Raw genomic sequence first — 25,232 nt, forward strand, 5'->3', positions numbered from 1 at the left:
TTAAGCTATGCTCCCAATGCGTGAGAAAAATGGGTGTCATGCGTGAGATTGTGAGACAGACCCTAAATGCTTGAGTCTCACTCACAATGTGTGAGACCTGGTAGCTCTGTTCACTACGTACCCCAAAATTCTGCATTGATAGCAAAGAGTTTTAATGTACCTACAAGTGCAGTTGGTTACATGTAGCTACCAAAATAGACAGCTGCGTGTATTGAACATTGAGTCACTCATCTGGCAATTATTCTGAATTACAATGCGGATTAAGGCGGCAGTAGTTCTAGTCATTTTTTGTTAGCTTTTTTTTTTTCTATTTGTTTGCCCCTTCCATGATAGACTCGGTTAAATTCTATGCGGATTATACATGTACAGTGCACTCCCGTTACAACGAACACGGTTATAACAAAGTAAAACTTCTGGTCCCAAAATTATCGCCATTAAAGTCTATGGTACAAAATTTGCTTATACAGCTGTAACAAACACGGTTATAGCGAAATTTTCGTTATAACAAAGTCTTTTCCGAGCGCCACTGACAAAGAAAAACAAAAAAAAAATGTCCTCCGTTATAACGAAATGATAATCGCTTTCGAAAATACGTAGCGGAACAAGCATTTGTAGCATCTCTGCATGGGCGAACGCGTCACATCACTGTGTGTTCGCTTGGTGTGTCACGCACAGTTTCCGAGGGGAACTTGCGTCATTGTAATGCAATAATCTGAAATTGAATACCTATTTGTTTTATTGTTCACATACAATTGTAGCTTTCCAGTGTATGAGGAGTATTCAACAATTATGATATATATGTGTGGCTTTCCTTGTTTTCGTTATATATTGCATTTGTTCGGTTATAACGAAATTGGTGTAAATCAGAGCTGGACATATTCACTATACACAGTCCAGTCGCTGTGCTCCGCACAGCGTCTGGTTGGGCTAAGCTAGACAGTACGGTAATCCACACCGTACGTTTATACTGCTGTTATCCACACAATATCCACGTCACAACCAGACCGAGTTTTTGAATGCAATTTTTTCCAAGAAGCAGTCAAAAGGTGACCTTTCCCCATACCATCATCAGAGAGACATTCACCAAGCAGTTGCCATGACAATTACTGGACTTCTTTTTTACGGGGGCTTGAAAAAAAAAGTGTAGGCCCTGCCCATATCATATTCAGGTTTTATGAATGCAATTTTTATGGAATTGTCTGCAGTACTCTTGAAATATGGATGATAATGGAGGTCTATGCATTTGTGAAAAAGGTATGAGTATACAGTGTTGTGTTTTTTTTTTTAATTCAAATACTCTTTTGGGTCATTTTCCTTTCTATTTAGATATGTAAACAACTGTATTTGGAACTGAAAACACCTTTCAGTGACTGGAATGGTGGGATTCCTCAGTTTGCTGCCATGGAAACTGCTGCAGAATGGATGTACATCAAGGAAGGAAATGCATCTGTTGTTGTAGAGCACAAGACAGTGAGTACACTGTAACTTGTTACTTGGTATGCTTTACATCATCTATGCTCAAAATGTTACGAATTATGAAACTTGATTGTATTATCAAGGGAAAATATGACTTGTACCTTACAGGTTTTAGTAATATTGAGCCAGTTGTAGACTCTAATATCATGGATTTGCTACTGATATGAATGCTACATTAGATAAAAGGATGCTGTAACTGAGCAGAAATGGGTTTCCATTATCAATTTTCCAAGATTGTAAATGTGTGTGCAATTGATATCTCAATTGCAGTAATGCACGTAGAAGAATTTACTGTAAAAGTTATTTTAGAGGGTGGAAATGATTTCTTGCTATTTTGTGAGTTGCATAGTATTTCCAACATAATCAACAAAAGGAAATGTTGCCTTGTAAAAGGAATGTGTTGTTTAATCTCAATTGCCATCTGCATGATTTGTCATTGTGAAATGTGTAATACCACTCAAATCTGTTCATGTGAAGAGATAAATAGTACATTGCATCTGTGCATATTTTCTCATAACTGTTCCAACAGAAACACATCATTTACCAGCTTTGGAAATGTGAGGCCAAGAGATCTACTGAAAAGGTACAGCTGCACATGTAGATTATTATAGACAGGCTTTGATTGAATGTGCACATACTATTACTAAACAACTCTGGTTAATAATGCTGTGTTATGTCACCCCTTCCCAATCCATCATCTTTCTGTTCTTATCTTTTTATGCTGCCTCCCTATTCATCTTTATCCTTCACAGATTAGAATTGTCCTCAGATCATGGGTCCTTAGGAACAATACCAACCCACTTCTGCCTTTTGTCTGTTCACCCAGCTTCCTGTTAATCCCCCTTCCTTAATTGTTTGGCTTTACCTTTGACTTCTAACCTGCCCCTTTTGTGTTTATTGTTCTGGGTCCCTAGCCTTCCTCACCCTGGGCCTGTTTTGTGTACAGTCCATATTGTGTGTCTGTTTTACCCTGAATGTTTGTAATTTTGCCTCTGGTGAAGATACTGCTAGAATCTACAGTACGCGCAATAGAAAACGCCCGACGAAAGTGCGTCCAAATTTCGTCCCAACGCTTTTTTCGTTGTTGATTTCGTCGGGGACGTTTTCAACGCTTTTTGCGTCCAGACTTCATGGACGGATTTTGGACGAATGCAACGAATTCAACGAAATCCCCGAACGCTTTTCCGAAGCTGTGGACGCTTTCAACGCTTTCGACACTTTCAACCCTTTCAACGCTTTCAACCCTCTGTACACATCACACACACAGCTACAGTGTATACAAAGTTAGCTCGAATCGCGAATCGCTAGCTCTCCCTTCGTCGAAGTTGTCTAGGTTTCCCGTCCATTTCTCTCATTTTCTCTCTTTTGCTTTCGTATCATTGTATCCCTTTCTTTTCAGAGTACAATCATACTTCTGAGAGTTTAGTTTTCTCATTTTTATTAAGTGATTACCCTGTTTGCAACAATTTGGGGTGAGTTTTTGTTCGAGTGTTTGTTGAGTTTTTCGATTGAACGATTTGTCGATTATCTTCGTGTGTGCGAGGACATCGTACCCACTCGTTTGTTTCTGTGTAAGTATTTTTACCGTAAAGTGTCTTCATCGTTCGTCTTCACTCATCAGGTTTTCACCTAGTTTTCCTCATCGTAGTTTTCCACATCCATTTTTTTTTTCCGGTGCAAGATACTCTGTGTATTTTCTGCTACGGTAAAATGCCATCGTCGATAGTTTTTGTGTATTCATCGTAGTTTTCCACCTCCATTTCATTTTTGTGTGCCAGATGTGTAGCTAGGTCTGCGATGTCTGAATCGTTTTATACAGGTTTGTTTTGAGAGGGATTTTGAGGGTTTCGCGGTGGATGAGATTGACTGGAATGATAGTGATAATAATAATGATTCTACTATCTAGTGGCGTTGATATACGAGCTCTTTTGATGATGCAATTTATTTCGTGTGACCGACCATCATGACGTTGGCGATGACGAGTACGAAACGAGTAGCCTACACATGTACAATGTAGGCCTGCATTGCAAGACGAGAGTGACACTGACGACATGGCCTGGCCCTGGGGGGCGGTTTTAGTGTTGGCTCGCTCGATCATGCACTGGAGTGGTCTAGAGACCTGCATTTTATTTTTTCATTTAATTGTATCCTTTTGCCTTTTTCACTCTGGTTTACTGCTACCAAAATTTATGTCTCTGAAGAAACTCAACCAGAAGTTAGACAATATGTTTGCACATCAAGCCCAAGTCTGTCAATTGCGATGTTCCTACTCCTTTTTAACTCGAAATCCCATTTTCGTTGCTCATTTTTCCACTGATAAATTATTTAGAACTGTACTGCATTTCTGATGAATTGCTTTTGTGTTATATCAAGAGCCTGCTGAGTAGGTGTTTCATTCTATCCTTTCAATTATCTTTCTATCACTTTCTTCTGTGACCCTGGATGGAAAAGAAAAACCCTATCTTGCCATGTAAAGACAGAACACATACCATCATGACATTACTAAAGTAATAAAAGAAATAGGAAAGCGATGAAAATTCTTGTTTGTAAAATCATAAATCAAAGGTGATTTCATATGAACCAGCTCTTTGAAACGTATTTAATTTGCCTATTGATACTTGCTTTGCAAGTACACTGTATACGTTTTCTCTCCCATGGACTTTGTGTCCCCCTTTTTTTATGTGCTTTAATGATTATTATTCTAGTTTGTTTTGTCAATATCATCATTATTGCAGTATCATTATTACCATACTTTGATATGGTTAATTGCATTTGTTGATTGACTCTCACTTTCATTTCGTTGCCTCCTCTTGGTACTTGTGCAGATCCTTTCTAGGGCTTGCTGTTTGCTCACCCCCCCCCCCCCCCTTTGCTGTTGCTATTTCACTCTTTACCTTTCTTTATCTCTCTGTTGTTCCTTATCTTGTTTGATGTTGCCTCCATATTCATCCTTTTCCTTCAATGGTTGCCCCCTGGCCCTCACGACTATTACTAACCTTCCCCTGCCTTTTGTCTGTCCATCCTCCTGCTCTAATCCCCCTCCCTTTACCTGTTGGGCTCCTTGCCCATGACATCCTACCCTCTCCTTTTGTTTTCTTTGTTTCGTGTCCCTTGCCTGTTCCTGACTGTTCTTGTTGTGTGAAGTCGCTTTACATGTATGTGGTTGCTTTTTCTGCCTATTTGCCATTTTGCTTCTGACGAAGATTCTGCTATGATCGAAAGCTTAGGTCCCTTTTGACTCTATCCTAAAAACATTCATGTACACTCCCAAAACTTGCTGGGCTGTAGTAATGGAAACTTCATTATCTAGCATGGGAGGGGGAATGCTTTCATTTTCTCAAGAGAGCATTTGTGTGAGAGAATGCAAAACTTGATTGAGTGTTGCCAAGTTGTTTTCAAGCTTCTTCATTTTATTTGATCTTAAGCATAATCACTTTCGTAAGTACATGTACAGTATTACGATTTCTTCTCCCCTGACTGTAATCGGAAAGTTCGCCATAGCGATAATCGCTAATGTGTTTGGATGTGCCGATATGGGAAACACGTGGTTCAAAGGAATGCACCATGTGCTACTGCAAGTTTAATGTATCGAATGCGCCATAGGCTTAGTTACGGTAAACAGTTTACGTTCGATGCGAATGATTATAAAGAACGTCTTTCAGGATCGAGGAATAATACACACAAAACATGCAAACAAACAAATCCACGAAGGAGTGTTGATAACCAAAATTGATATAATGAAAAGTAATAGGCAGTTTTGATGAGCGTGAAATTAATTGTCATGATTTTGCTGTTTAATCGGGTGGTGGCTGCATCACATAGGACATCGCAGTGAATTTGTCTAGGCATATGAGACATTTCATATATATCTGTGATTGCATTTTTGAGTGATTAATCAATTCCTTTTAACAGTTCGGGAACATATAAATGCATTGTACTTAGATCAAGTACACAATAATCGACGGTTCGATGTATGCGCCTAAAGAAAGGCGAAAGAATCAGAACATCTTTGCAATGATTCCTTTAACTCAACTCACCAGCGAGTTCTTCGATCGATATTAGACCAGTGCGCGCATTCTTTCGACTGGCACCTGGGGTCTGGCACGCACCTGGTTTTGTGGAAATTTCCACAAAGGGAGAGGGTGGGGTTTTTCCAATCCCAAGAGACCGCATTACACAAGAAGACAATCTCGTCGCTTCTATTATTTTCCGTCACTTGTGTTTCCCCCTTATTCTTTGCTAATAATGAACATTTAGGTTGAACTTGATGATGGTTGTTCACACGTGGTTCCTTTTGTTGTGAGGTGTAGGTATTTTCTTTTTTATCATTCTTGGGAGGGGAAAGAAGAGTAAAAGAGGGAAAACTCATTTAAATAAACGAAGGGCAAGTACGCTCAGCATCCACAGCAAGCCGTCTTTTACATCAGCATCGTTGATTATCATCACCATCATCAGGCATCACTCCGATAATTTTGTCCTTTTCTTATAAACATTTAGAAACACGATCACCATCACTCGAGATAAACACGTAGCAGTGGCAGATCCAGAGGGGGCGCATGAGGCGCACGCCCCCTTTATTTATCGTTAAAAGAAAAGAAAAAAAAAAAAAAGAAGTGAAACCCGGAAGTGGCACCAGAAATATTACAGAATTCCTGGATCTGCCCCTGCCTGTACGAAAATAAATGACAACAAACAAAGTATCAACAACCTCCCCGACAACTACATAAACATTACCACAGAGCACACCGAAGCGGCTGGGATCAAACACCCTTCGAAATACTGCAGCAAAGCGGGAAATCGCCGTTGCTAAAATGCATATGTACACAGTGCGAGGCAATTGAAAGAATTACCTTTAAATATTTCAGAATATAAAGGGAACAAATTAAGTGATATGAAACGAAAGAAATCGTACACCAAACGAGAGGTATGAGAAACGACCTCCAATATTATAGGCCCTTAGCCGCAGCATATCAACAAACATGAGTAGGCACACGGAATATGCGTGTTTGGGATTCCTCCCTTCTGTATTTCTTTCCTGAACTACTAGTATTCCCTATGCCCGAATAAAATAATGACTAGTTTGTTACTCTGATTTCTTCTTCTGAGGTAAGGAAGTTCGTTCATCCGAAAACGAAAGGATTGACACTCCGAAAGTTTGCTAATCGGACAATGCCCCCCCCAAAAAAAAACAGCCCACAAAATGCTCGTTATAAAAATCAAATTATTGGTTAATAATAGTGAAAGACGATAATAATGATAATAATAATAATAATAATAATAATAATAATAATATAACAAAAGACAGAAATAAAACAATATATGGCCCTATAGCAATTACCCGCAGCATGATTACATTTTCGAATCAACAAACATGGATAGGCACAAGGAATATGCGTGTTTCGGATTCGAAATAACGCCGTAACCATCGGAATAGCGCACCCGTTTTCTTTTTAGGAATAATGAACACCAAGGAAATGAATAAATTATTTCAAACTATAAGAATCCAACGTAATTCTTGCCTTAATGATTTTCCTCCCTTCTATATTTCTTTCCTGAACTATTCCCAATGCCCGAATAAAATAATGACTAGTTTGTTACTCTGAAAGTGGTGTTGTGAGTAAAGGAAGTTCGTTTATCCGAAAACGAAAGGATTGACACTCCGAAGGTTTGCTAATCGAACAATGACAAAAAAAAAAAAATAATAATAGATTTATTTTCACACTAGGTACGAACGTCTGCAAGGTGTAGGGAATTTGCGTGTTACGGAACATTTTATCAGTTTCGCATCAGCGAACTTTACGTGGGTACTACAAAAATGCCTCCCCCCTAAAAAAAAAAATGTATTACACCAACACTTGAGCATAACAACAATCAAGAAAGCTAACAAACAAATAAACAACTTAAGATTTAATCTCATTTAGCTGCTTTGAATATTTCACGTTCCGTCTGTATATTATACTTCTTTTCAGAATTATCTCTCGCTTCCCGCTTCACAACTAGGAAATAAACGATGTCATACTACAAGTATATAAGAATTAAACTTATTGTCTTGCTCTAATATAGAATTCATTATTCCAAAAGTTCGTTTATCCATGAATACAAAAGGCTCGATACTACAGTATACGAAGGTTTGCTTATCCGACAATAACGCACCTACCCAATCACAAACATTCGTGCATTTTCGGATTATGAATCATAAATTTGACTATCACATTTACGAACATCTATATTTCGTGTAGGGAAGTCGCGTGTATCTGAACGTTTCATTTTCGTACTAACGAACCTTATGGGTGCATGGGTACAACGAACATGACCCTCAACCCCCCCCCCAAAAAAAAAGAAAGAAAGAAAGAAAGAAAGAGCTTAGTCAAACTAAGAATCAGTCAGAATTAGTCGCTTTGAAAATTCCACGTACCGTCTGAATTATCTCTCTGTCCAATAAAGAAATAAACGATATGAAACTAAGAATTAAACTTATTGCCTTGTTTTAAATATTTTTTTTTTTTGCTTTTCTGATTCAATAAAAAAACGGGCAATGTAACGCGCAATTGCTGAAGAAAGAAAATATATTTAATGACCAAATAATGGCGAACAAATCCTTCTAATTTCTTTTTTCCTCTTATGGGGGGTTAATTTTCTTTCTAATACTCAAATGGATTTTATGTACACGCAATTTTAGTGAAACCATTTTCTTTTTGGTCGGCATTCTACGATAAGGTTCCTGTGGGTTCCCGCTCGCCAAAATTGCGTGATTTCTCTTAAATACTATGAACCCGAATGATCTCTGATTGGTAATTTAGTCTATTTCATGATCAACAGTTGTTTATTTTCTGCTTGTAAAAAAAAAAAAAAAAAAAACACCACGTGAACTACTCGTACTAGTACATCGTACATTATCTCTGTTTCGTTCAGCCAGTCTCACCTGCCTGGTTCAGCCCACAGAACGTGGTTCAGGCGAGCGAGTCATGCCATAGCAATGGCGACGCACACACGGCGCACTCGCCTTTCCCACCACGTGCACTTTCCCTGGTTAATACGGTTACATGCAGCCAGCAGCATGAAATGTGATGTATCAGGTGACTTACTAAATGCAGTGATATAAACGGTACCGTACTTACAGCTAGGGTAAGGGAAACTAAAACTTTTACAAATTGCTTCAATGAAAACGGCATCGATATATGTATACATGTTACCATTTTAATATTATCATGTGTATCAGGTGAATTCCACGCCTGTCTACAGTTCTCATTCCGACCGCTGTGCTACTTGCTGAGTCTTGCAGTGATTCTTGCCGGCTGGCTAGTGAATGTGGCCACTACACACACGTGTGTATTCCATGTGCGTGCGCCTTGGATCACGGACGCTTCTAACGAAATTTGGACGAAACTGCTGAGCTCCGAACACGCATTTTCCGAACGAGCAACGCATTTGCCGAACGGAATTGAGCGGGCGGTCGTGCGTGAAATGCGTCCACAAAGCGTCCACAAAGCGTCAGAATCGTTGCTACTGGATCGATAACGAACTTTCGTTGGAAAACGAAATTGACGGAGGCGTTTCTTATTGCGCGTACTGTAAACCTCAGGCCCCCTTTGACTCCATTTGACTCCACTTGCAAGCCACTATTGGATGAGCAGTTTTCAGCAGTAAGCTTTTGCTGCGCTCATTATGAAATGTAAACGTAATTCATTTATTTTTGCTTTTATGCAGCAGTCACCTCAGACATCGCGGGAGAGTGAGTGTCATTCCAAGATTGATTTCATCCGCCTGGTGCTCAAGCCACTTCTGGGCCAATTTGCCAACATTCCTGTGAGTGAGGCATGAAATGATGCCATTGCATTGCTTCTTGACATGTTATGCTCTCATAATGTTTGCTGAGCACTTCTTTTTATTGCTCAATTAAAGATGTTCTCAGATTTCATTGAACTAAATTTGCTTCTATTAAAAAAAAAATAGCCTGCCCCTATGAATTATTTGAAATCAATTACTCTATCAGAAGGATCAAATTGTTACCTTTATATATAATTTACAGAGAAAGTTTTCCTCTTTACTCAGTTGTATTATTTGATGAATATGGGGGTGTTGTTTTGTTTGGTGAATGTTGCGAGATACATATAACTAATAAAGATTACGAGAAACAAGAAATAAAAAAATACTGTATTGGTATTCTTTTGACAACTACAATGTAGCAGGTTTTGCAAACCAGAGCTTTTCTTTTCTGATACTCAATAATTTAAAGGCTTTTTGTAAACATGTATTTTTCTTCAGCAATGTGTCCCAGTGACTGAAGAGTTTGTAAGGCGCATGAGCCAAGCATTTGAAAAGGAGCGACCAACCAAACGAAGACACAAGATGATCGACCCACATCAGACATTCGTCGTTAGCCAACCAAATTTCTGCTTCTTACATGGGCCAAGAGCATGTGGACAAAGGGCGACAATAACCATTGAAATCAAGGTACATGTCACGTACAAACTAGCATATTCCTGTGTGGTAAAATAGTTTTGAGGAAGATAGTGAACACAAAACTACTTTGAGTGCGTACATGTATACTGCACATTGTAAGTTTTGCTGAAGGGAAGCTGACATTCAAAATTGTGTGATGCCATTTGTTGCAAGAGATTGTGTGCTGTATCTGGTTATGAAAACCTGTAGGAAATGTACATTTAACTATGGACGACTATATGAAACTACAAGTTGCATGTGCTGCCATAAATACAAAATTGTATATTACAGCCTGTATGTATGCTGCCATGTTAAGAATTGCGTATGTATCTTGAGTCGTCTAATTGTTATGTTTGATGCAGCCCAAACGTGGATTCGTAACAGCTGTTTTCTGTGAAGACAAAAAAGATGCCTGCTTGTTCTGTATGCAGCAGGTTCTGAAGGTTAGTCCTGTCACTGATGCATATGTTCCACCACGATACTCAATGATGTGGCAGTTGGGAGGACTGGAGGTCAAACGTACAATGGAAATGTGTGTAGTACAAAGTGTAGCTGCTTCTCTCCTTTTCTAGGATGCATTTAAAAAATAATACAATTGTAAGTGAGGACAAATGATCGTTGATGGTCGAGTATGTGGCTGTGAAACTTTCATCAGTAGTCATTTTAATAATGATGTAATGCCCAGATGCATTGTCTATGCAGATAACGTATACAGCTGTATGACTTGCACAATTTATTACATGTGCTAGATAATGTCATGATGTATGTTTTTTTTTTTTTTTTTTTTTTTTTTGGGGGGGGGGGGGCAAATTTTAGGAGTCAAATGATATCAGTGAAATGGAAGACACATACATTTCTACTCTATTTCTCATTCTATCATTGTGGTATGGAATTCTATCATCTCAGCAGACTTTGGTTCTCTTATGACGCTGTAGTCGACCAACTTGCTTGATTTTGTTTTCAGTAGAACAGCAACAGACAAAACAAGCATCCTGTGCCTAAACCAGATTTTTCTGTCCTGTTAATGTGCAACATACAAAGTAATTATTCTTTTACTGTTTTGTCCACTCCACTGAAGTACATACATTGCAGTTACATTCATAATTGTGACAGATGATTAAAAGTGCCCACTCTTAATATCGTTTTTATCTTGCATTTTGGACAGCAAAGGGATGGAGATTGGGACTACACTAGCAAGTACTGTCCAATAGATCTCTTCTCAGGGTGAGTAAATTTGTTTTTCTGCTGTGAATGTTGCAGAAGCTAGTATTTTAATTTATGTGCAAACATAATTTTATTCACACATACATCTATTTAGCATTGCTAGCAGCATTTATACGATTAAAAATAGCAGACCAAATGAGTTTTACTCTTGCCTGCCTAGTCACAAAAAAAAAAAAAAAACTATTAATTTAGATGCTGGGAGAAATAGACACAAATTGGATGCAAAATGTACTGTAAAAGTGGAAATTTTTAATGCATTTCAGGTGACCAGGAAATAAGTACAGAAATAAAGGCACACAGATACTTTTGCTTGATATATGATCCAGGAATGAGTGTCTTGATTCCAGGGAATTAGAAACATGAAAAATTCATCATTCCTGTATGAGTGCGAAAAATTAGTCACGCAAAAATTGCAGTATTGTGCATACAGTATTGGGTATGTTTTTTGGGTAAGTTGTTTGCAGTATTCAGTTTATGGTTGTGGCTTGTTCTGTGTGCGTGTGTGTGTTGAAGTGTATGATTTGCAAAAAGTAACAGTGCCTTGTGTACTGTGCACGAGACTGTATTTCATCCATTGATTATCAGGTTTTAGATTATCAGTAATTGAAATTGTAATGGAACATTTGAATCCCAATAGCTTTTGATTTCTTCCTGCCCCACCCATTGCATTAGAGACCATCGGAGAATGAGGCACACCTTAGAAGGTCTGTTTGAAACGCCACAAAACAACCTTACTGTCTTCAAGGTAAGCCCCTTCAAACTATGTCAAAAGCTAAATGTGACACTGCTATGCAATCGAATGATGGGCAGAAATGTTGATCTAGCCTAATGTGTAATTTCAATGAATGTTGATCCAGAGTTGCTTTAATCCAGTTATATCTGGATTCTCTATTACCTTTACAGCAGTAATTTAATTGTACATGGTAATGCATTTTTGGGTTTGGCTATGATTTGTTCACTTTAAGATGCTGACATCATAGTGTTGTAGATGCTGATTCATCCTTGTGGCTAGTAGGTTTAGATAACTTGTTTGATCTGGTCAGCTGGATGTGCAAAGATGGAGGCATCCACATGGCCTCGTCACCTCACAACGGTTATTGCCCTCTTGTCAAACTGGGCTTGAGAAGCCCATAGTACAAGTTGAGAAACTCTTCTCTCTTTTTAGCTCACCTGAGCCGAAGGCTCAAGTGAGCTATTGCGATCGCTCTTCGTCCGGCGTCCGTCGTGCGTCGTCCGTCGTGCGTCGTCCGTCGTGCGTAAACTTTTTACATTTTCATCTTCTTCTTGAGAACTCCACGACCGATTTTCACCAAACTTGGCAGGTAGCATCCCTAGGGGGATAGGATCTCAATTTGTTCAAATGGGCACCATGGCCCACCTGGGGGCCCCAGGGGGGCCCAAACACCCTAAAATTAAGGAATCTTTAAAAATCTTCTTCTCTAGAACCAGAAGTGATAGAGCTTAGTTAATACTATGAGTTAGTACATTGATGACTGTAGTTTCAAGTTTGTTCATGAGGGAATCAGGGGTGCCCCCCTTGGGACCCAGGGGAGGGAGATGGGGAGAGGCCCTAATGGGGCCTAAATTGTACATTTTCATCTTCACTTTGATATCCCCATGTCTGATTTTCACCAAACTTGGTAGGTAGCATCCCTAGGGGGATAGGATCTCAATTTGTTCAAATGGGCACCATGGCCCACCTGGAGGGCCCCCCAGGGGGACCCAAACCCCTAAAATTAAGGAATCTTTAAAAATCTTCTAGAACCAGAAGTGATAGGGCTTAGATAACACTATGAGTTAGTACATTGATGACTGTAGTTTCAAGTTTATTCATGGGATTGGCGGAATCAGGGGTACCCCCCCTTGGGACCCAGGAGAGGGGATGGAGAGAAGTCCTACACTACAGTTGTAATAGGGCCTGAATTGTACATGTTCATCTACTTCTTGAAAACCTCATGATGAATTTTGACCAAACTTAGCAGGTAGCATCCCTAGGGGGATAGAATCTCAATTCCTTCAAATGGGCACCATGTCCCTCTTGGGGGCCCCTAGGGGGCCCACCTCCCATCCCCCCTCCCATCCCCCCCCCCCCCCCACATTAAGGAATATTTAAAATCTTCTACTCTAGAACCAGAAATGATAAAGCATAGTTAATACCATGAGTTTGTACATTGATGACTTTAGTTCCAAGTTTGTTCATTGTAGATCCAGGGCTGTTTCCCCCCCCCCCCCCTCTGCCCTGGAGTTGGGGGGGGGGGGGTCCATATGCAGACCTAAGTTTCCAATGTTCTCAGGTAAGAGTGTGCAAGAATGCATGGAAAGGGAAATTGCGATACTCAGGTGAGCGCGTGACCCGCGGGTCTCTTGTTTTTTTTCAAATGAGTTCAGTTTACAAAATTGAACAAATTAATGAAGATAGTGATTTCTTAATGCTCGTCAGCTAGGTCTAGACAGACAAACTAACATTTCAATGCATTTTGTTTTCTTTCTCTATCTGTAGTAGTACATGTATGTCAAAACAAAGTGTGAATTGTAGGGAATAATGTTTGTGCATAATCATATAAGAGTTTTGAGTGGACTGCTGATATGTGAAACATACTTTTAAAGAGATGCAAACATTTATTTGATAAGGTTCTTATTATCCATGGCTTTGCATCAAACTTGTTACTACACTGGTCAGGACACTTGCATCATTAAAGGGATAGTATAATATTGGTTGAGGGGAGGATTTAGCTTTTAACTTTTTGAGAAATATTTAGAAACCACTTTATAACATGTTACAGAGCATACAATTCTAACAGGAATTCAGAGTTTATTATTTCAAAATCAATTTTTACCAAATAAATTTGGAATTCCTCGTAAAATTATATGCTCTGTCATATTTCATAAAATGTTTCTCACTATCTCAAGAAACAAAATATCATCAAAAACGTTGGAAACCTGAAGTCCCATCTCAGCTGAAACTGTACCATCCCTTTAACCACCACCACTCTGGACACAGGACAGCAGGTTAATCTACCCAGGACAAGGTACTTCACTACCCTGTGAGAAGGAGCGAAGAGATGTGATGGACACCATTCATTCCTGGCTGGGAGCTAAAGATTTCAAGCGAGGCCCCCGTGACCATTTCTCAACAAGGTGAGCTTACAATGTACTCACCATCTTCCAAATAGAGAGGTCACTACTTGTGAAGTCAAAATGAATCCTTACTAGACTTCATCAAGCTCCTTCTTGTTTATGGGAGATTGTTATCTTTACAGACACCCTGATAAGCAAGTACAAGTAGGTGAGAATGTGATGTGTGCTACATTTCATGGCTGTTTTATGTATATTGTAGCATGATAGGTACAGACTTTTTTTTTCAAAAATTTTGAAGTTAGACGAGGCATTATTTTTTTCTATATTGGTGTCAGTAGATTGATTTGAACTCCACCCCCCCCCCCCCCATGAATATTATACTTTTCTACCTTGTTGCACACAAGAAATCTATAAGTACATCTTTGGCTGAGAACCAAAAGTGTGCTATAGTGTTCTAAGATTTAAGCATAAATGAAAATGAAACAATCAATATTCATGAAATAAAAGTTTATTTAATCCAAAGTATGTAGTGGTTTTGATTATTAACATATAACTGAAAATTGATATAGTTCATAATTGAAACCATAATGTATAGGAAATTGAGCATTACAATATGATACCAATAAATAAATACCCCCCCCCCCCCCAAAAAAAAAAAAAAAAACAAAAAACTACAATAACAGCTTTCTGGTTCATAACCAACTACATGCATATAAATAATTTGAGTGTGAGTGGGTAATATATGAATGATGATTAATTTGTAGCATAGAGTTGTTATCAAGGGTAGAGACTAGAGAATCAAGATAGTGAGGAAGGAGAAAGGAGGAAAAAGGGGTTGGGTATCACAGTGGACTCCGTTACAACAAAGTCCTTAGGACCGGCACTTTCCTTTCATTATCTCAAAGTTCCTTATGACCGAACAAACAATAAAGAACAAAGAGAGGATAATGTTGCAGCCTGAATTTTTACTCTGTTGTAACCAGAATTTTGTTATAACCATGTTCGATGTAACAAGAGTGCACTGTAAATAAAGGAGACAGCCATGGTATTTGTTTTCTCCCCTCAACCAGTTCTTCCATTCAAGGTCTCATAAGTCTTCTAATCACGGCTCTCTGTAAGCCAGACAATAAACCAAGCCAACTGGACACGTCTCAACTGTCATGGACAGCGTGTTTGGCATTGAGCCTTGATTCATCTGGTAAGAACAGGCTTGGATTAAGTATGACCATTTTGATTTCGCTTTGATTCAAAATATATGAAATCTTTTAGTTAAATACTCTGTCAAAGGAGTCTTGTAGAGTACATCAAAAAATGCACACAAGGCAAAATTTGGGCACAACTAGGCATTTCATGGCTGAGATACTAACCTTGCCTCAATTTTCATATTTCTGTATGCTAAAGTTCTGCAGACTGTTAGCTTTGCCATTGATATATATTGTGGAGACATTATTGTTGGATTTCAAGATTTGATGCCATCAGAATTATAATTTACCTGAAAGACAATAATTACATGCTTCAAAATGACATTTCTGTCTTACCATTCTTGAAAATTGAACAGGAGGTAGTTTAGATATAAGACTTTCAATTTTATTATAGAGATGAAATGTCTGCTTTGAATACCTAGAAGCATTGGGATATCATGGAATGGGAAGGCTAGTCTGGCTTGAATATTTTTGAGAATCCCTGTAACAAATTGTGAACAGCTTTATCACTGATCTCTAAGTGAATCTTGACTGGAGTGGACTGTTTATAAATGAACATATGCTTCAATGCACATATTCACTGACTGTTGCTATGCATGGTTTTCGAATGGGCAGCGAGTGAATCAGGTCACCCATGAGTCCCCACAGTACTTGACCTTCAAGGCCAATGACCTTATTTTGCTGTGTAGGTTCAAAGTCTGTGAATTTATGTCAGTATGATTATTGTTGTTTTTGATCACATAACTTGTATTTCCCACACGCTGTAATGACAGACCCAGATCAGTCTCATGAAAACAAGCTTCCAAAGGGGTGTGTTCTCCATCGCATCCTTACTTCCCAGCATCTCAACTCTTATGGCATCAAGTTCATCCATCAGGTCTACCAGAGGTACCAAACGCACATCACCCAACATCCACAAGATGGGTGAGTCTCGTATGTCACAATGCATGGAATGGATATCACTGATAGTAGCCATGTCTGTTGTCTCCTTGTAGTAGTCATAATTATCTAAATGATCTCAATCAATTACTCTCCAAAGAAGACATGCTTTGCCATTATGTTAGAAAAAGAAAAAAAAAACAGCTTCAAGGTTGTTTGATCTGTTGCTAGACAGTGGTTTTAAGCCAAAATCGTTGTTCCATGCGTATACAAGGAGCTATCTCTTTCTTTGCTTGCAGGTATATGTACAAGTTTTAGTGATCACCTATTTGCCTTTATTTGATTTCATTCAAGAAAAAGCTGTGCTGTAAGGTGGTTTCCATGTGATATAGAACTGCATTTGGATATTATTTGAATACTGTGGAATGCTGTAGATTGTGCTCTTTAAACTGGTTTATCAAAAACTAACAGGCAATGAAGAAACAAGCTGCAGACTATTTTGCTGTTGACTTCTTTTTTTCTTGTTTATGTATACTAATCATATCTATGAATTTTCTGTCACATTCTGAGAGCTTGAAAGGAATTTTTCTAACTGATGTTGTGACTGAAAGGAGTGATAATCACCCCTCTGTTCCCCCAGGGAGAGATTTTCTGTTGACGGTCCTCATGACTCGGACTACTTGGGCTCCGACCCACCGCTGCTGTTCAGCGACGCCAAGGTACCTGATCTTCCCATGGAGACGTGTGTCACCCTCCTGCGGAGGTACATGGTGTCCAGGACTGTCCTGGACTGCTCCATCATGATCACCTTCCAACCGCTCCTAGACTTCAACTCAGAGTAAGTCAAGTATGTGTGGTCATTCGAAAGTGAGGAAACCTACTTGAAGGGATTTTATAGTTTTGGTTGAGATAGGGATTCAAGATTCCAACTTTCTTATGAGATAATAGGACACCTCGTATGAAATGTGAAAGAACATACAATTTTAAGAGGAATTCAAAGTTTATTTGATGAGAATAGGTTTTGAAATGACTGAGTTATCCAAAAACAAAGAGGTCATAATAAAGGGTTGAACTCACCTTTTAATAGGACCACTTTGATATACCTTGTCAAATCAGATTTTCATCAAGTAAACTTTGAATTCCTCTTGAATTGTCAAGTCTTCATAAGTGGTTTCTTATTATCTTGCAAAAAGTCAAAATCTGAATTCCCACCTCTACCAAAACTATACCATCCCTTTACACTTTGGTTTTACGAATAGGCTTTCTGTAAATTATATTCTTTTAACCCTTGTGTGCCCATGCAGCAAGCTTAAAGTGACAAGCCTGTTAAGCATCATTCATTAGCCCATCTAAACTTGACATAGCTGTAGATTAGCAGTCCTACTTTGGCATAGCAATGTGCATCAATCCAAATGGAAGTCCATGTAGTCCAGTCAATCTAGCGATTTTTAGGGGGTAACCCACCACTAATTGCAACAGTAGGAATTTCACTGCAGTGCAAGTCGTTGAGGCCTCCTGAACACCATACTAAAAGTCCCAAAAAATCCAGCGGGGCAAAATAGTAAAATTTGCATAATATGCAAATTAGCACCTGAAATGAGAGGAAATTGACAGATCTCAGCTTCCCGTCGTCCAATTTTAAAGAATTAAATGTATAAACTTATATTTCGTAAGTCAAAGAACACGATAGATGCCTTTTCGAATCGGTCGTACAAAAATAATTTGCATAAAATGCAAATTAGCGGTAACTGTAAGAGCACATTCATAACAACAGTACTCACGTTGGCATAATGAACGTTTTGCATATGGGGACGCGGGGTTGAGGGGGTAACTTTGGGCGCCTCCCAAGGGGCCGCTTTAAATGTGCACCACTTTTTACTATAAAAGTATTGTAAAGCAATGTCCCCTGTATTGATTACATTGCATTTCTTGAAAACAAAAATACCCTTGCTATAAGGCACGATCGCATTTTGACAGTATGTACGTTTGGAACATATATATTCGCGTTATATGATATTATATGTTTTCTATATTGCCAAGGGCATTTCGGGGGGCACACTCCACAGGGTCGCCCTTCAATAAGCACCCTCTTTATTGCGTAGATCTTGTAAAGCAAATCTTCTTCTATCATTTTCATGACTTTTCATTTATATAAGAGTGTATTTGCTGTATTGCTGGACCTACTTCTAAAACCATTCATGCTATAAGAACTGCATTTGCGTTGCTAATATCCGTATTTTGTCATAAAGGGCGTGAGCGTAGGTGTAAATTTAGACGCCTCCCCAGGGATTACCTTTGCATGTCCACCTTTTTGACAATGTAGTTATTGTAGAGCAATGTTTCCTCTATCAATCAGTTGCATTTTTTGGGAAACAAAGGTGCCTTTGCTATACGGCACGATGGAATTTCGAAAACATGTACGTTTGGAACATATGTATATTCGCATTATGATCGTATTATGTTTTCTATATTGCCGTGAGGGTGGAGTATTTTTGGCACATCCCACAGGGTTGCCGTTTGATGCGGACCCTCTTCAGTGTATAGATCTATCATTTTCATGACTTGTCATTGATAAATAGTGTATTTGCTGTATTGCCGGGACTACTTTTAAAACCATCCACGCTAGAACAACGGTGTTTGCGTTGCTAATATCTGTGTTTTGTAATAAGGGGCGTGAGCGTAGATGTGAATTTGGACACTTTCCAAGGGATTACTTTTGAATGTTCACCCTTTTGACAATATAGTTATTGTAGAGCAATGTCTCCTCTATTAATTAGCTGCATTTCTTGGGAACAAAAGTGCCTTTGCTATCCAGTACGATGGAATTTTGAAAACATGTACGTTTGGAACATATATATATTCGCGTTGTATGATATTATATGTTTTCTACGTTGCCGTGAGGCCGGGTTGAATATTTTTGGCACATCCCACAGGGTTGCCATTTAATGTGCATCCTCTTCACTGTATATATCATTTCCATGACTTTTCATTGATAAATAGTGTATTTGCTGTATTGCCGGGACTACTTTTAAAACCATCCACGCTAGAACAACGGTGTTTGCGTTGCTAATATCTGTGTTTTGTCTTAAGGGGGCGTGAGCGTAGGTGTAACTTTGGACCATTCCCAAGGGATTGTCCTTTAATGTTCACCCTTTTGACAATATGGATATTGTTAAGGGATGTCTCCTCTATTAACTACAATGTATTTTTGAAAACAAAAGTGCCCTTGCTGCATGGCATGATCGAAGTTTGAAACATGTACGTTTGGAACATATAGTATATTCGCGTTAATGATATTCAATGTTTCTATATTGCCACGAGGGTGGGGTACTTTGGGGCACATCCCACAGGATTGGCATTAAATGTGCATCCTCTCACTGAATAGATATTGTGAAGCAGTGCTTCCTTTATCATTTCCACGACATTCATTGATATAAAAGAGTGTAGCTGTATTGCCGGAACTACTTCTAAGACCATGCACCAAAGAACGTCAGTATTTGCGTTCATAGTATCCGTGTGTTGTAATTATGGGGCCTCAGCGGAGGTGTAATTTTGGACACTTCCCAAGGGATTGCTTTTAAATGTTCACCCTTTTGACAATAAAGTTAATGTAGAGCAATTTTTCTTCTTTTAATTATATTGCATTTCTTGAAAACAATAGGGCACTTGCTGCACAACCGTTGGAAAATTGGAACATATTCGTGCTAAATGATAGTGCATGTTTCCTATATTGCCCTAGGGGTTGGATGATTTGAACACATCCCACTCGGTGGCCTTTGAGTGTGCACCCCTTAGACTATATGAATATTGTAAAGCAGTGTCTCCACCATTTAAAAATTATGAAAAGTAAAGTGTTTTTATTTACAACCCGGCAGAACGACTTTCTACGTGCATGTACAACTGAATTTGCTTTGGCATATAATGCATGTTTTGTTAACCCGTTTTGGGACCACGAAGGTCAGTGTAGGGGTGATTTGGGCACTTCCCAAGGGCTTGCGTTTGAATGTCCAACTTTTTGACAATATAGATATTGTAAAGCAACGTCTCCTGTATTACCTGAATTGTATTTTACGAAAATAAAAGAGTATGTGCTAGACAGACGGAAGAACTTTTCTGAGGCATGTACCCATGGAACATTTTTTCGCTGTTGTATTATACTGCATGTTTTTCATTGCCTTTAGGATGCGTTGGGTTACTTTGAGCACCTCCCACAAGGTGGTCTCTGCAAGTGAACCCTTTAGAATGTATGGATATTGTAGATCAATGTTGTTATTTCATATTTACTCCGGCAACCTTTATAGAAATAAAAGTGTCTTGATATGGCAGGAATTCAATTCAGTTCTTATTTCATTTTTCGACAAGAACATAATATAGACATTACTTTTTTTGTAATAGAAAATTAAATTGAATGAGGTGTGTAAAACTATGTAGGATGAAAAGAATGTTCAATGATTGTAGCACCTTACGATAATTTTACATAGTCATAAAACTCAAGTGATAGTCAAATAACTCAGGGAACGACCTTTTTTGAGACATGCTTTCCATGCATTTCTTTGACTGTGCTATCTTCAATACCTCAAAACCCTCAAGGGTGCAAGAGCTGAATCATCCAGATTCGAATAAGCAACTCTCCAAATAGAGTTCATTAATTACAAAATTGGACAAGTTACAGATGTTGACAGTTGTTTAAATTCGTACTTTGATTCTACGTAATTAATGGATAAGCTATCATTATCTGTCTGATAACAAACTATTATTCGCTTAAATTTATTCATGCTAGGTTTCTAATGCTGAAAAGTTTGTTTTTGGTGAAGAGAAACCGAAATATCACATTTGAACACTCTTGATATGCATATATCGGGCACTTTGATACATTTGAATATTCCGTTGGCTCGGTAACCTTTGCATATTATGCAAATGAGGCCCAGATTATGTACATGGAAATGTTTGCATCGCACTAACTGACATTGCAAACATAGGTTTCAACACTTTCGGTGTTCCAATCTGAAACCTAGAAGTATAGTTTTTATAAAAACACTGTATTTTAATCATTATTGGAGCTAATTTGCATATTATGCAAATGAGGCCCAGAATATGTACATGGAAATGTTTGCATCGCACTAACTTACATTGCAAACATAGGTTTCAACATTTTGGGTGTTCCAATCTGAAACCTAGAAGCATATTTTTCATGGAAACACTGTATTTTTATCATTATTGGAGCTAATTTGCATATTATGCAAATGAGGCCCGGAATATGTAAATGGAATTGTTTGCATCGCACTAACTGACATTGAAAACATAAGTTTCAACACTTTCGGTATTTCGATCTGAAACCTAGAAGCATAGTTTTCATGGAAACACTGTATTTGTATCATTATGGGGAGCTAATTTGCATATTATGCAAATGAGGCCCAGATTATGTACATGAAAATGTTTGCATCGCACTAGCTGACATTGTAAACATAGGTTAAAACACTTTCGGGTTTCCAATCTGAAACCTAGAAGCATAGTTTTCATGGAAACACTGTATTTTTATCATTATGGGAGCTAATTTGCATATTATGCAAATTTAGCCACTTTACCCCATTGGATTTCTTGGGACTTTTAGTATGGTGTTTAGGAGCCCATAACAAGTTGCACTGCAGTGGAATTCGTACTGTTGCAATTAGTGGTGGGTGAAACCCTATTTTGACTGGACTAATGGGATGCAGTGAGGGATTCGGGAGATTAGGTCTTCATTAGACAATTTATTTCCAGACATCTGTTCCAGTTGGCAAAGAAAGCACTCCAGCACACGTGCCAATTGGGGAAATGAAGCAGCGAAATGATGAATCTTATATTTTATTCAATTCAATTCAGTTTATTTCCACAAATCTGATAAAAGAGGCAATAACATTGTACATGACAGCATACAAAGGACATCATAAAGGCAAAATAAAAAAACATACAAAACATAGGCGTTATATCAAGAGAAGTGGAGGAATCAACATAGGCTTAAACCAGCCTTTCAAGGTCAATTCCCAAGAAATATACATTCAATTATACATTGACAAGACAAAACACACATCATAAAAACTTAAACAGAAGACATTACCAAGTACAAAACTGACAAGAGACAAAACAACAAGGCAAGTTAGCATAATATGTTAATCCTTATACATAATAATTTGATTAAAAATCATACAAAAGCAGAAAAATTATCGACTTGATAAATGTATTTTATATCTTTTCTTAAATAAATTCAGACTGTTGACAGTTCATTCTTTGACAGTGACAGTGCATTCTTTGTCACACTGTGTTGAAGCCAATTTCCTCAGTGATTACTCCTCATCAGTGGTTCCATGTGATGTCATAATGAGTTTGTCACATTTTGGAATTATTAGTGGAAAAGTAAATGGGTTTATGCCAGGTTCAAGTGTGTGCGTGTGTGTCACACACAAAACACACTGCTATAGCTTCTGACCACCCGAGCATTGAGAATTAAGTTTCTGGGACGAACACTGTACTAGGGCTTTCTATAGCTCAGTCGGTAGAGCACCGGTCTAGCAATCCGGAGGTCTCGGGTTCGACTCCCGATGGAATCCCATTTTCTTTGCTCACTTTTCCACTAATAATTTATATTCTTTCTGGTCGGTTTATTCTGTCTGGTCAGTTTATTCTGTCTTTATTTGTTACATTTTGGAATTGTTACAAGGTTTGGCATCGCAGAATCCAGAGACAAAGTTTCTGTGGTCATGGGAAACTTAGTCATTTTCATATTTTCAACTACGTTATCATTCCACTCGCTTTATTTTCTTTATCATCAGAAAGAGCCCTGTGGACTTTCATTTTCAGATATTTTCTGTCATTTTATCCAGCGAAATATGTCAAATCACGATGATGCAAGGCATCATGAGAGATTCATGTAGAAAAAAAAAAGCCCAAATACTGATAATTTCTTATAAGCTGTCAAATATCACAGCTGCTTTTCACATTACTTAATGTGACATTTTTGTCTCTGCAGCACCAGCCAATATGACGTTATATGCCTGGGGGACAAGAAGTTTCTCTACTCGTGCAATCTCATCGATCTCAGCCCCAAGTCGTCAAGCAAGATCCCCCACTACTACAAGCAGGATGAACTCATTAGGGAGACGTACAAGAAGAGGTGACAGCTGTTTAGCGCTCCAGGTAGTCTTCACATAGCAGCAGAGAGTACCGCAGGTGGGCGGGGAGTGGTACCGCACCTATTGCTTGACATTATGTACTCTTGTTCAATTAGAGATTATTTAATGCTTGTGTAACGTGACAAATTGCACGAAACTCTTTAAGTTGTTTTTGATTGCTATTATGCATTAAATCTTTATTGCAAGAGCAAATCTCAAACAAAAACCAAAAAAAAAAAACCCCAAACCCCCTAGAAGGTGAGCATGGTACCATATAACAAGTAACAAGATGCGCCAGACTCCTACCAAGTTGTATGACAAGTTGTGTGACAAAGAAGTCACTGACCGGCAGGCTTGTCCACTACCAACTTCTCCTCATGGCAGCAAGGCTAAGAATGAGAATGTTTCTCACGGTCCAAGCCAAGGCTGACCATCTGAGTCATGACTCACCTTTTGTTTCATTATCAAGTGCACACATACAAACTTCTTGCCCTGCCTTCCAATGAATAGGGAATGGTAAGGATTACATCAAACAGTATACCTATAAAATGTTCTGCCCTTCCTGGTGAATAGGGAAGGGTGAGACATTGTGCACACAAGACTCTGTGTAGTACACTAAAAAGGGATATATATATATATATATATATATATATATATATATATATATATATATATATATATACAAAGTGTATATATATATACAGTACATGTACTTGGTAGTACATGGTAGAGGTATGAAGTGGTAGTATACAATATAGTTTTATACAGTGTGTAATAAAGGAGGAGAAATACATGTACCTCGATCATTGCTAACTGTTACAACCTCCCCTGCTTAAATGAGTGTCGTCCCGACACTCCAACATATAAACAAGGCATAAATTCCAAGTATCAAAAGCATATACAAAAGCTGTCAATAAGAGGTAGAATAAGAGAAACAGCGAATAGATAGAAATCAGAGAGAAAGAGATGGAGAGAGAGATTTAGAAAGATAGAAATAAACAACAAGAAAATTAAGAGATATTTGCAAACATCTGCATGAACAGAAGATGAGACCTTGTGATGTCAGCGACAATTTCGCTTTAGAGGGATGAGGGTGACGGAGGTCTCCCTTGGAATCTCCTCGATCTTCTCAGCTGGGGAACAGCATCCTCATTATCTTGCATGGGTGTGGTAGATTCATTTGCAGGGGCATCTTCACCATCACTACGCTGCCCCTCAGTTGCCTCGTCATCTTGCAGGGTCTGCTCCCCTGCATTTTCGGAAGTAATGGTTGGGTTCTGTGCCATGGAGTTAGTGCTAGTGGGATTGACATGGAAAATGACCTCAAGCTGACCTTGTTCATTGGCAGAGCTGACATCTGGTGTGCTAGGTGAAGAGACTACATCAGCCTGGCCTGGATTGATACATGTATGTTCCACCAAGGTTCGGGTGTCAAGCAAGTCTCTACGGTGTACTGTTTTCTGACTGCCTCTTCCATCAAGGGGCTCCACCACGTACACGTTTCCTTCAGGGAAGGGTCTTGCCACCACCTTGTAAGGTACGTCAATCCAGACATCTTGTATCTTGTTCCTACCTGGAACTCTGTTCCGAGTGAATACCCTCGCTCCGATCGCAAGGCTTGTGTTCTTTGCCACTCTGTTAACTCTCTCTTGACGTCTTAGAGCTTCCTTCTCTGTTATCCGCTGTGCTATGTCGAATGCGGTCTGCAATCGGCTATGATGGAGAGACGTCAACTCTTCACTGGAGGGAGCTGAATCCATCAGCCCACGCTGGTGATCCACAG

General features: G+C 38.8%; 1 protein-coding gene across 1 annotated transcript; it reads left to right on the forward strand.

The window, feature by feature from the left end:
• The first annotated feature begins 1,357 nt into the window (after positions 1-1,357).
• On the forward strand, positions 1,358-23,491 carry LOC139744828 (inositol-pentakisphosphate 2-kinase-like). The gene is made up of 12 exons (XM_071655242.1): positions 1,358-1,470; positions 2,006-2,059; positions 9,184-9,282; positions 9,742-9,930; positions 10,281-10,361; positions 11,084-11,142; positions 11,815-11,887; positions 14,144-14,280; positions 15,291-15,418; positions 16,196-16,346; positions 16,942-17,139; positions 23,308-23,491. The coding sequence occupies exons 1-12, from the start codon at positions 1,402-1,404 to the stop codon at positions 23,453-23,455; spliced, it is 1,386 nt and encodes a 461-aa protein (XP_071511343.1). The 5' UTR covers positions 1,358-1,401; the 3' UTR covers positions 23,456-23,491.
• Positions 23,492-25,232: the final 1,741 nt, after the last annotated feature.

This window comes from Diadema antillarum, unplaced genomic scaffold, assembly GCF_040938485.1.
Source record: "Diadema antillarum isolate AM-2024a unplaced genomic scaffold, OU_Dant_1.0 seq00001214_RagTag, whole genome shotgun sequence".
NCBI classification, from domain to species: domain Eukaryota; kingdom Metazoa; phylum Echinodermata; class Echinoidea; order Diadematoida; family Diadematidae; genus Diadema; species Diadema antillarum.

Bases quoted from the DNA above. Each gene is read 5' to 3' on its own strand.
- LOC139744828 (XM_071655242.1), top strand. From the start codon at position 1,402: ATGGAAACTGCTGCAGAATGGATGTACATCAAGGAAGGAAATGCATCT. The intron at 14,281-15,290 runs GTGAGCTTACAA...CCCCTCAACCAG, and splicing joins CGTGACCATTTCTCAACAAG to TTCTTCCATTCAAGGTCTCA. The intron at 17,140-23,307 runs GTAAGTCAAGTA...TTGTCTCTGCAG, and splicing joins CTCCTAGACTTCAACTCAGA to CACCAGCCAATATGACGTTA.